A 12,491-nucleotide genomic window follows, 5' to 3' on the forward strand; every position below is an offset into this window, starting at 1 on the left:
GTGCATAAAAATCCCTAAATCATCGACTAACAATAAATCCTACATCAACCTTTAAAAATATCAACTAACAACAAAATAAAGCAATAAAATCCCTAATAAAATCATTAACATAAATCCTTCAAATCTTTTGTATATCAAGCTAATGTGGAAAATAAATGTCCCTCGGGAATGTACTGCCGTACTCGATCCACTCCATCATCAGCACCTCCCTCAATATCATCAAATCCTGCAACATTCAAACCTAGTGAGTCTAATGACTCAACATGTTCTAAACATGAGTAATAAATAATACATATACAATCACAAGCATTCAAAATCATACTTTTATTTAAAATAGCTTTTATGCATAAATAAATCGTAAATCGTAAAATCATTTAATAGTAAGCTTTCAATCCTTTATCATTTTGGGTGAAATTTGATCCTCGAAAGTGACTAGAATTTTATCCTCTGGTCGACTGGTCAGTCTTCAGCTCGAGATGGCCCATGGGGACGGGCACTAGGTACCGCCATGGAAATACAATCGTCGGGCTCCCTCTGAAGATTTTTCCCGTAAACGGGCTCCCTCTGGGGCCTTCTCCCAAATGACATTCCCATAAAATTGTAAGTCACCATTCATTCTTAAAACTGATCCGCCACATATCCTCTATCCTTTGTCACAGTCAATTCACATCCCTCAAAATATTTTTCATTTTCTTCTTGAAGCGTAAAATATCATGATTTTCAAAAATAGCATTTTTTTTTTCTTACTTTTATTCACTCTAGACCATCCCAAATAATTATTTAAGCTTATATTAAATTTTTAACATATTTATTCAACTGAATTTCGAGGCTTTCGATTTAATTCCTTAATTAATAAATAGTGAAACGTTAAATTCTCGGATTAATTCAAACTTTAATATTTTATTCTCAAATTTTATACATAAAATTTTCATCCCTAAACTTAACATGACATCTTAAAGTACACCCATAAACATTTCTTAGACGTGAAATTTAGCTCCTCAACTAATTTTCCAATTCATTTTAAAACTTAACCGTGCGTGTTGGTTTTAACTCGTATAGTCTCAAAACTTAACCAAACCTTACCAAACTCGAACCATTGCTTACTAACACCTTACTAACCCTTTTTCATCCCAAATCAAGCCAATTAAAGCCATTGAACAAGCCCAGAACCATGGTGGAAAATTCAGATCATTTTCGAAAACCCTAGCTTGCACAACCTTGAGTTCCTTCAATCCTAGGCCCTAAATATCATGTCCAGCCCCTAACCAACCATCCTAGGACCAAGACCGAACCCTATACTAGCTACTGGACCAAGCCCTACAGCCCACCCACGATCACAGAACATGTCTCAATAGTTGCACATGGCCTGCTCTTTCCTAGCCCTCAAAATCGAACCCTAATTCCTATATCAAACAAATTTTCATTCAGCCCTTGCCCTCACTTGTTCCAGCCCTTAGCCAAACTTATATGGACCCTTAAAAATGTTGAAAATCGTCCCTTCTCATAGCCCTATCATGACAGCTCTTTTATGCATCATAATAATGAGTTTAGAAACACAAAACTCAAGTTTTGTTCATGTTATGCCATAAAACGAAAATAAAACGAGGATTTCATATTTTTCATACAAACATGATTAAACACGTATAATATGATTTGAATGGTGCAAAAAAAAGTTTAGAAGCATGTCTTTGCATTCAAAACGCTCAAAATACGAATACTGAAGTGGTTGTTGCGTGTTTTCACTACCGCAAGTGTACGGTGTCAAGTTTTAGTACTGGTTTGAGTACAGATATCGATCCCACGAAGAATAATTATTGAAAATTGTATATTAATTTTCATAATTGACATAGCTCAACTTTATTTAGACAAATTAAATAGTTGGTTTATAATCAATTCAAATAAAATAACAAATCATGTAACTCTAGCACGCAGTAGAAATTCACTAAGTAAATAAATCTAGAGATATGATTTCGTCTGGTTTCTCCTATGCTAAATTAAATTTAACTAACATATCATTTAATTGCATCGTGTTTACTAACCAAGAACTCGCAAGTTTCCTATTTCCTTTTTCAAGTGTTAAATAGGATTGTATTGCCTATTACCGATTTTAATATGTCTATTCAAAATCAAGTAACACGTAATAAATGCAGCCAAGGTCCTCTTATGGATTCGTCAGAGTTATACGTCTTTTGCACGTTATAAATATCTAACAATGTGATTTCTCCTGTCCTAATTTCAATCCTCTCTCTCGAGTGTTAGATCTTAATTATTTGATCAATCGAATTATGGTTCAAAAGTATTAATGACAAGAAATCACAAATAAACACGATAAATTAATTAGATGAAAAGTCAAAACGTCAATAACATAAGGTAAACCAAGACTACATCAATCTCTAGAAAATAGAATTAGTTCATACTCGAATTTAAATCAAGACAAAACCTGTTTGTAATCATTAAAAACGTAAAAGTAAGAAACCGAATCAAGAACGTGTTGGCGAGAGATGAAAGTGCGTCTCCGTGTCCGGATCCAGCGTCTTCTATCTCTGTTCTTCGCGCTCCGTCGTTGGCTCTCGCTTTTCCCTTTCACTCTCTGATGTCGGCTGTGAAGAATACTTTCCGAACCCCTTTTCTACACACGCTGAAACCTATTTAAATATGAGAGATCGCGTCGCGCGCATATGCGCGACTTGAACGGCGCATATGCGCGCACTTTTCGGTCTTGCTGGGCAGTTTACGCTTCGGTGCGCACCTGCGCCCTTGTGCGCGGAGCCCTCTTTTCTAGGCATCTGGAAATCTTACTTGCGCGCCTTGTGCGGCGCATATGCGCGGAGTTTTCTGGATCGTTGCTTCTGAAACTCGTCTAGCGCGCATGTGCGCGCTTTTGAGCGACGCATATGCGCGACTCTTGCTTCCGTCACGGCTCATTTGTTTTCTCCTACGTCGTTTTGCTCCCTTTTCACACCCCATGTAATGGGTCTACCTAGACTCCTGCAAACACATCAAAGATAACAAAAACGCATAATTCTGCCCAAGAAAACTAACAATCTATCTGAATTATAAGGATAATTTAAGTGCACAAAATGCACTTATCAAATCCTCCCAAACTTAAACTTTTTCTAGTCCCGAGCAAAACAAAATAAATAAAACATTAACTAGACTAAACACATCCTAAAGAAAGTAACTAAACGAACAAGAATTGTGGAATAAAACGATAACCACTACACATGCCACATTACTCACAGTTCACGTGCGTGTGTGTTTTGTTATTCTTGTTTACCCAATCCAAATGTCAAGATAAGTTCAAAACTTTTTATTTCATAAAATTCTGGACTCCTCGACACACATGTAATCAGCAAAACTATTGAGGCACACATTTACCTTCCCAAATCAACAGGACTTATAGGGTAACATTTGGCTGAAACAAAATGACAATCAGAAGAAAATAATTAACCAAATAAAGTCCAACATCATGAGATGCGCACATGTACACAATCAAATTATATGTCTATTGACGGCATTTTTCAAGTGTCCATAGGCTTAACTTTGACAACTCTTCTCCACTAGTATATTGGGTACGTGTGACTTGGTAAATAGGTCTTTTAAGCTTATAAGGTTAGGCTATGGCTAATGGCTACAAATGAAGGTAGAGAATCAAAAGTGAGAGAAAACAAACCAATTTATTTTTTCAACATGCGTCTCCTTCCTTTTGTTTCACTTTCACTTGCCTTGCCACAACATATTCACCATTTTGTCATATTTTTCACATCACATGTCATACTCTTTTACTCTTTATTCAACTTTTTTCCTTCTCCCTTTTTTCAACATCTCTTTTTTTTTCTTTTCATAGGCAGTTCTTTCTTTCTTTTCATCTTTTTCCTCTTTTTTCGATGATATTCTTATACGCACACAAGGGAGAAGAACTTTTGTAGTGATACACAGGTTCGTTTTCTCTCAGTTTTCGGTAGGTACTAGTGTATATGCTCAAAAGTTAGTAGTTGACGTAGGAGTTTAGAATTGATACGAATGGGGGCTTTTGTGTGCTTTGGCACACTCCATTCGATTTTCATTAAGCTCAAACATGGGACATTAGGGTATATATGATGTTATGGGTAGGCTTGAAAGGCTCAAACGTTCCAAAAATCGCCTAAATCATCCCTAAGTCACACAATACCCGTATCTTGCCTCGAAGAGTGGTCCAAACCAAGTTCTAGACTACTTTCAATTTACCAATCAACAAACACAGACAGATCATTTTTTCGGGTATTCACACTAAACAAATCACACATCTCATTCTCATTCAGGCTCAAAGGGCTAACAATTGACAAATTATTCAATAAAAAATAGACTGCCTGAATCATTTTTGTGTTATTTGATCAGTGCATCTCTTGAACAAGAAAGGATCGTCCCACAGATAAAACTTGGCATCATGAAGAAATTTCTTCTTTTGGTGATAAGTTAAATTTGAAGGTAATTCCCCCGTGGCCAGAAAATTTGCTATATCTGCAAACCAAGGATGTGTAACATTTACCTTGAAGAGTTGTTCGTCTGGGAACGACTCATTTATCACTCCACCTTCAGTTCTTTCTTCCAGCCCTAGGCGTGATAAGTGATCCGCCACCTGGTTCTCACAACCTTTCTTGTCTTTGACTTCAAAGTCAAATTCTTCAAGTAGGAGTATCCAACGTATCAACCTGGGCTTTGCATCCTTTTTGGCAAACAAGTAACGAAGAGTTTCATGGTCAGTGAAAACCGTTACCTTTGTGCCAATGAGATATGTTCTGAACTTGTCGAATGCAAACACCACTGCTAGCATCTCTTTCTCAGTAGTCGTGTAATTCTGTTGGGCTGCATTGAGTGTACGCCTTGCATAGTAGGTAGCTTTGAACATCTTGTATCGTCTTTGTCCCAATGCTGCTCCCACAGCATAGTCGCTAGCGTTGCACATGAACTCAAAGGGCTCCTTCCAATCAGGCACTATCATGATGGGTGCAGAAATTAGCGCTGTCTTGATCCTGTTAAACGCCTGCAAACAATCATCGTTGAAAATAAATGTAGAATCTTTTTCTAACAAATTACGTAAAGGTCTAGTAATTTTAGAGAAATCTTTAATATAACGACGATAGAACCCGGCATGTCCCAAGAAACTTCGGATCCCTTTCACATTCTTCGGCGGTGGGAGATTTTCAATTGCCACAACTTGGCTCTGTCCACTTCTATCCCTCTAACCGAAATTTTATGCCCAAGCACAGTGCCTTCTGAGACCATGAAGTGACATTTTTCCAATTCAACACTAAATTCTTTGCCTGACATCTCTGCTAAACAAGTTTTAGATTTTGCAAAAAATGATCAAATGATGAACCAAACACAGAGATATCATCCATAAAACTTCCATTATTTCCTCGATCATGTCAGAAAATATGGCCATCATACACCTCTGAAAAGTAGCAGGTGCATTGCAAAGACCAAATGGCATTCTCCTGAAAGCAAATGTACTTTAGAGGCAAGTGAAGGTAGTCTTCTCTTGATCATCCGGTGCTATGACAATCTGATTGTAACCTGAATAACCATCTAGAAAGCAATATTAGTGATAACCACCTACTCTATCAAGCATCTAGTCAATAAAGGGAAGAGGGAAGTGATCTTTCCTAGTCGCATCAGTCAATTTCCTGTAGTCTACACACACTCGCCAACCAGTCACTGGACGAGTTGAAATCAATTCATTATTCTCATTTCTTATTACAGTTATTTCCTCCTTCTTAGGCACTACTTGTACTGGTGAAACCCAAGAACTGTCAGATATAGCATAAATAACACCGGCATTTAACAATTTTAATACCTCAGCCCTCACAACCTTTTTCATGACTGGATTAAGCCTCTTCTGATGATTAACATAGGGGGAATATGATTCCTGCATCAATATTTTATGCATAAAAATAGTAGGGCTAATCCCCTTTATATAAGCAATTGTACATCCCAACGCAGATTTAAATTCTCTCAACACTATCAACAACCTATCTTTTTCACCAATAGTAAGAGCAAAAGATATAATTACCGGATGTGACGAACTCTCGTCTAAGAATGCATAGCACAAATGACTCGGTAAATCCTTCAATTCAGGAGATGCTTTTGGTATCTCTTTACTTGCATCTTCAAGCAACTCTTCATGCTGAGCATCACTCTTTTCTTTAGGCAGCACATTGAGAGCAAGTAATTCCTCTCGCATATCCCAATCCTCTTCATCCACTGTAGAAGCTAACTCCAACAAACATCTCTCCAAAGAGTCTTTTGTCAACTTACATGCACCAACATGAGATACACATGAATCAATTATATCAATACTATTACAAATACTCACCTCATTTGGTCCTTTGATGGTGTTGTAGATGTTGAACACGACTTCCTCTCCACCTACTCTCAATGTGAGCTCACCCTTGTGCACATCAATCAAGGCTTTCCCGGTAGCTAATAATGGCCTTCCAAAGATAAGCGGAGTCTTCTGGTCTTCTTCCATATCTAAGATGACAAAATCAGCAGGAAATATGAATTTGTCTACCTTTACCAGCACATCCTCTACTATCCCTCGTGGATAGGTAAGTGATCTGTCCGCTAGCTGTAAAGTAATAGTGCTAGGCTTCACCTCACCAAGCTCCAAAGTCCTATAAATAGAAAAAGACATTAAATTTATACTAGCACCCAAATCACATAAAGCTCTATTTACTCTAGAACCACATATAACACAAGGAATAGTAAAACTCTCTGGATCTTTGAGTTTCTGTGGTAGTTTCCTTTGGAGTATTGCACTGCACTCTTCGGTCAGTTTTACGGTCTCAAATTCTTGAAGTTTCCTCTTTTTGGACATCACATCCTTGATGAACTTAGCATAATTGGGCATTTGCTCCAATGCATCGGCAAATGGGATGTTAATGTGTGTTTTCTTGAAAATTTCCAGGAACTTCGCAAACTGATCATCTGGCTCTTTCTTCTTGAACCTTTGTGGATATGGAAGATTTAACTTTGGTAACGGTTGATGCTCAATCAATTTCTTAGGTTCCTCCACTTTCTCTTCTCCAACACTTGCACCCATTCCATCATTTTCCTCAACACAAATCTCTGCATTCTCATCAGTAGGATCTGGGATTCCAATCTCCTTGCCACTTCTCAATGTGACAGCTTTGCATTGCTCCCTAGGATTCACCTTTGTATTGCTTGGGAACTGTCCTTTATTCTGATCTTTCAAAGCATTTGATAATTGCCCAATCTGTGTTTCCAAGGATTTCATCGTGGCATCCATATTGCCCATGTGTGTCTCCATGTTATCAAGACGAGACTCAGTTCTCGCCATTCTCTTCCCAAACTCAGTCACAAATGTACCAACTAGATCTTCAAAAGATGGATTTCCTTCCCCTTTCTGTGTATTGAACCCCGGTGGAGGATTCAACACGTTTTGTTTTTTTCTTAGGAGAAATTCTCGTGATTCCTCAACCCTGGATGATAAGTATTAGGGGGAGGATTACCTCGATAACCTCCAAAGCCACGATTGTTGATGTACTGAGCTTCCTCGATAACTGGCTCTTCCTCAGCAGTCACCAGTGCTACTTCAGACGTAGATTGGCTTGCTTTGTTCATTGCTGAAATCTGTGCGGTCAATGCTGAAACCTGTGCACTAAGTGATGTGATCGGGTCTACGGCATACACTCTAGCAGGTTTCCTTGATCCAGATCTCTCACTCTGCCACTGATAACTGTTAATGGTCATCTGTTCAAGCAATTCATAGGCCTCATCAGGTGTTTTAGAAAAAATTGTACCTCCGACGGCTGCATCCGCATTTCTTCTGGTTGGCCCATCCAAACCATTGTAAAATAACTCGATTTGTACCCAATCTGCATATCCATGATTCATACACTTCCTGAGTAATTCTTTGTATCGCTCCCAAGCCTCATATAACACTTCGAGCTCTCTCTGCCTGAAATTGGTGATCTCTATTTTCAACTGAGCAGACTTGGCAGGAGGAAAATACTTTGACAGAATTTCGTAACCAGATCTGCCCATGTAGTAATACTCCCCAAAGGTAAAGATCAGAGCCAACTCCTTGCGTGATCCCTAAGAGAAAACGGAAACAGGCGCAATCGAATAATTTCATCAGAAAAACCATTAATTTTTACCGTGTCCGTAATCTCTAGAAAAGTTCGTAGGTGAAGATGGGGATCTGCAGTGGCTGCTCCTCCAAATTGGTTCTGCTGAACCATGTTAATGAGCGCGGGCTTTAGCTCGAAGTTGTTAGCAGCAATGGTTTCGCGAGCTATTCCAGAGTAGTGAGCGTTGATGACTGGGCGAAAATGTTCCCGGATTGGCACCTTTCTTTGGAGCTCATTCTGATTATCTCTGTTTTCAGCCATTGCTTTAATTTCGTCTCTCCTTTCTTTCCTTAATCTCCTGGCAGTTCTTTCGATTTCCGGATCAAAAATCAGCAAGTCGGGATTTTGAAATCTTCGCATGCTCTGCAAAACAAAAAGATTATAGATTAACAAAGTAAATAAAATAAAATACAGTCTAAATTAAAATCAATACTACTTAGTAATGATATCAATATGCAATTAAATAGTTTACTCCCCGGCAACGGCGCCAAAAACTTGTTGCGTGTTTTCACTACCGCAAGTGTACGGTGTCAAGTTTTAGTACTGGTTTGAGTATAGATATCGATCCCACGAAGAGTAATTATTTAAAATTGTATATTAATTACCATAATTGACATAGCTCGACTTTATTTAGACAAATCAAATAGTTGGTTTATAATCAATTCAAATAAAATAACAAATCCTGTAACTCTAGCACCCAGTAGAAATTCACTGAGTAAATAAATCTATAGATATGATTTCGTCTGGTTTCCCCTATGCTAAATTAAAATTAACTAACATATCATTTAATTGCATCGTGTTTACTAACCAAGAACTCGCAAGTTCCCTATTTCCTTTTTCAAGTGTTAAATAGAATTGTATTACCTATTACTGATTTTAATATGTCTATTCAAAATCAAGTAACACGTAATAAATTCAACCTGGATCTTCTTATGGATGTGTCAGAGTTATACGTCTTTTGCACGTTATAAATATCTAACGATGTGATTTCTCCTGTCCTAATTTCAATCCCCTCTCTCGAGTGTTAGATCTTAATTATTTGATCAATCGAATTATGGTTCACAAGTATTAATGACAAGAAATCACAAATAAACACGATAAATTAATTAGATGAAAAGTCAAAACGTAAATAACATAAGGTAAACCAAGACTACATCAATCTCTAGAAAATAGAATTAGTTCATACTCGAATTTAAATCAAGACAAAACCTTTTTGTAATCATTAAAAACGTAAAAGTAAGAAACCGAATCAAGAACGTGTTGGCGAGAGATGAAAGTGCGTCTCCGTGTCCGGATCCAGCGTCTTCTATCTATCTCTGTTCTTCGCGCTCCGTCGTTGGCTCTCGCTTTTCCCTTTCACTCTCTGATGTCGGCTGTGAAGAATATTTTCCGAACCCCCCTTTTCTACTCACGCTGAAACCTATTTAAATCTGAGAGATCGCGCCGCGCGCCTTGTGTGGCGCATATGCGCGGAGTCTTCTTGATTGTTGCTTCTGAAACTCGTCTAGCGCGCATGTGCGCGCTTTTGAGCGACGCATATGCGCGACTCTTGCTTCCTTCATGGCTCATTTGTTTTCTCCTACGTCGTTTTGCTCCCTTTTCACACCCATGTAATGGGTCTACCTAGACTCCTGCAAACACACCAAAGATAACAAAACGCATAATTCTGCCCAAGAAAACTAACAATATATCTGAATTATAAGGATAATTTATCAGTGGTGAAAGTTGGTGACGAACGGAAAACATTTTTTATTTTTTTTAACCTTTTTTTCTTGTCAAAACCCCACCAAAATGTCACATTGGGATGCAAGGGAGTCAAGTGATCGTTATTGGAAGGAAAAACGAGGAAGAAAGTCGAAGAACGAAGGAGAAAAAAATCAAAAAATTCCTTTTCTTCCTTCCCTTCTTCGGCCGCTGGTTTCTTCCAAATTTTTACGTAACTTAGTGTGTGTTTCGCTATGTTTGTTTGTGTAAGTGTTTAGGTGTGTGTGTGTGTTTAGGTTTAGGTTTAAATAAATAAAAATATAAAAAGGCTTTTTAACTTTTAATTAATGGGCTTAATCAACAATAATTTTTAATTAATAAATTAAGCCCATTAAAATTAATAGAATCATTAGGCTTAAATTAAAAGATTTAAAATATATATTTCCAAAATCCCCTTATAAAATACATAAAATTCCTTTGTCCCACCAATTAATTTAAACTTGTCCTTAAAAATACAATAATTCTTAAAATAGTTAAAATAAATATTATCTTAAGTAAAAATAAAAATTTAGTTTTTAAATCTTTAACACCTTAATCATCTCCGGTCCTCCGTTCCGGTCAACCACCGATATTCGTCCGAAAATCTTTAAATCATGAAATCAAATAAATTACAAAATTAATCATTTATTCAATCGAAATATATCATTCATGCATCCAAAACCATTTAATTAAAATATTTTAGCAATTTAATCATTTTCATGTACGCGGTTTACATGGACTGATTTTCGGACGTTACACATTCAGTCCAACCTTCTCCATTTGATTTCATCTATTCTGATATCAAGTCAACCAAATTGCTGCACACATTGAAGATTGTTTCTATGAAGGAGAATACAATGAAGAACCTACACTAGGTTACAAAGGATTCACTTCCTTATTTTCTCCAACTAGACCAATTAAAGAAAAATCGAGTGACGGTTCAAGAACATTTCCAGACTCAATACATGTTCAAAAATCGCATTGAATCTTTGGAAATAGTAGTTATAAAAAGAATGGATCTGATGCAAGAACAAATAATAAATGCAATATCTAATGTCACCTCGGAAGTCCATGCGTTATCCAGCTAGGTTGAAGAGTTTGACAAAAATGGAGAAAAGGAAGGAAAACATCAGACACTATCTAAGAAGAGACCTACCGACTGATCAAGGACCAGCTGATAAAATAGCAAAAAAATGAATAAGTCTAGATCAGTTAGAAGACATTATTTATATTCAGTTGAGAAATTTGGTGGATTTTTTTCAGCCAGTCAGTAGAAGATTCTTTCATTCAAAAATTCTTTTATTCTTTCATTCTTTGTACGAATCTGTACATTGAAAGAGTTATCAATAAAAGATTATTTATCTACGGAGAGTTTAGTTTGATCAGTTTGTAAATTCTAAGTTTTTTCAAACACCTAAAAGGGAGAAATTATTGGAAACTTAATTTCGGAGTTTAACAAATTGAGCGTGAAAACATTGAACAACTGGTCAAGAAAACTGAAAGTAACTGAACTAAAAATTCGTAAACTGATAGTTACCCGAACTGAAGATTAATGTGTGTATAATCAAAGGCAACTGAACTTAGCTAACTGAACTGTGTAGTCAACTGGATGATCAGTTACACAACAATTAGTTAATCCTATCGGCTATGTCAACAGATAAATCAGTTGGACACGTCATTAGTTAAGGAACATAGCTATCAACTGACAATTGTACAAGAGCAGACTACAACATATAGTGGGAACGCCACATTTCAGAAAAGCTACAGTGTATATTTTCAGAAGAATTTTGAAATGGATATACAACGGATATAAAGATTCGAAATGCATTCATTGTTACGTTTGGAAGCAAAGCCTATAAATAGTCGAGAAGATATGCTCAAGCAGAGTAATCAAGTTACGGAGTTGCCCAAGATATCAAGCAATACAGTCAAGAACTCTGCGCATATTCTTTCAAATTTAAAAGCTCTCAAAATCTAACGTTTAGTATACACATTCATAGCTTTCAGGCTATAATTTAAGCTTAAAGCGCAAACACTCATTGTTGTATTATTCGATCTTGCAGAGATTAGTTGTGCTAAGAAGTTACACATTAGTTGAGTACTGATAAATTGTATTGATACTAAGAGTTTCAGTCTTAGCAGTGTTAAGTCCAAACTAAAGTGGGTTTGGACAAATCTTTGTATAGATCAAAGTCTTTTAGTGAATATCCTATCTTCGAGATAGAAAGGACCATGAGTGTGTGAAATCTCTGAACATCCACAAATCTTGTGTTTTTCCTTATCAGTTTTATTCTATATGTCCTTCAGTTATTTCTGCACTTTTATCAAGTTAACTGATTGACATTGTCTACAAGATTCTTGAATTCAGTTTATCACTAAACTGATTCATTTTTTGAAAAAGTTGTGAAAATTGTCAAGTGTTAATTCAACCTCCCCTCTTCTAAACACTTTTTCACTCCTAACCGATCCTAACACTTTCAGTTTGCATTCTTTGATAGCTTCAGTTTTTGGTCGATAACTGATCAGATTGAGTCCTGATCAGTTTCAATTTCTATACACTTAGGTAAAATCATTAGACCCCTTGTGCTGGAGGTCCCGGTGGTGGTGGCAGAT

At 36.9% G+C, this 12,491-nt stretch overlaps 1 protein-coding gene across 1 annotated transcript; it reads right to left on the reverse strand.

Annotated features, from left to right (window-relative positions):
• Positions 1-4,354: 4,354 nt before the first annotated feature.
• LOC140830238 (uncharacterized) lies at positions 4,355-7,342 on the reverse strand. The gene is made up of 7 exons (XM_073193521.1): positions 6,807-7,342; positions 6,560-6,656; positions 6,356-6,430; positions 6,053-6,292; positions 5,837-5,908; positions 4,805-5,023; positions 4,355-4,705 (listed from the first exon to the last, which is right to left on the reverse strand). Exons 1-7 carry the CDS (start codon positions 7,340-7,342, stop codon positions 4,355-4,357), a joined length of 1,590 nt encoding a protein of 529 aa, XP_073049622.1.
• Between the last annotated feature and the right edge of the window lie 5,149 nt (positions 7,343-12,491).

This window comes from Primulina eburnea, chromosome 4 (genome assembly GCF_022965805.1).
Source record: "Primulina eburnea isolate SZY01 chromosome 4, ASM2296580v1, whole genome shotgun sequence".
Taxonomy (NCBI): domain Eukaryota; kingdom Viridiplantae; phylum Streptophyta; class Magnoliopsida; order Lamiales; family Gesneriaceae; genus Primulina; species Primulina eburnea.

Bases quoted from the DNA above. Each gene is read 5' to 3' on its own strand.
- LOC140830238 (XM_073193521.1), bottom strand. From the start codon at position 7,342: ATGGCGAGAACTGAGTCTCGTCTTGATAACATGGAGACACACATGGGC. The intron at 6,657-6,806 runs GTGCAGTGCAAT...TTCTATTTATAG, and splicing joins ACCGTAAAACTGACCGAAGA to GACTTTGGAGCTTGGTGAGG. The intron at 5,024-5,836 runs GTATTAAAATTG...GATTGTTTGCAG, and splicing joins AAAAGGTTGTGAGGGCTGAG to GCGTTTAACAGGATCAAGAC.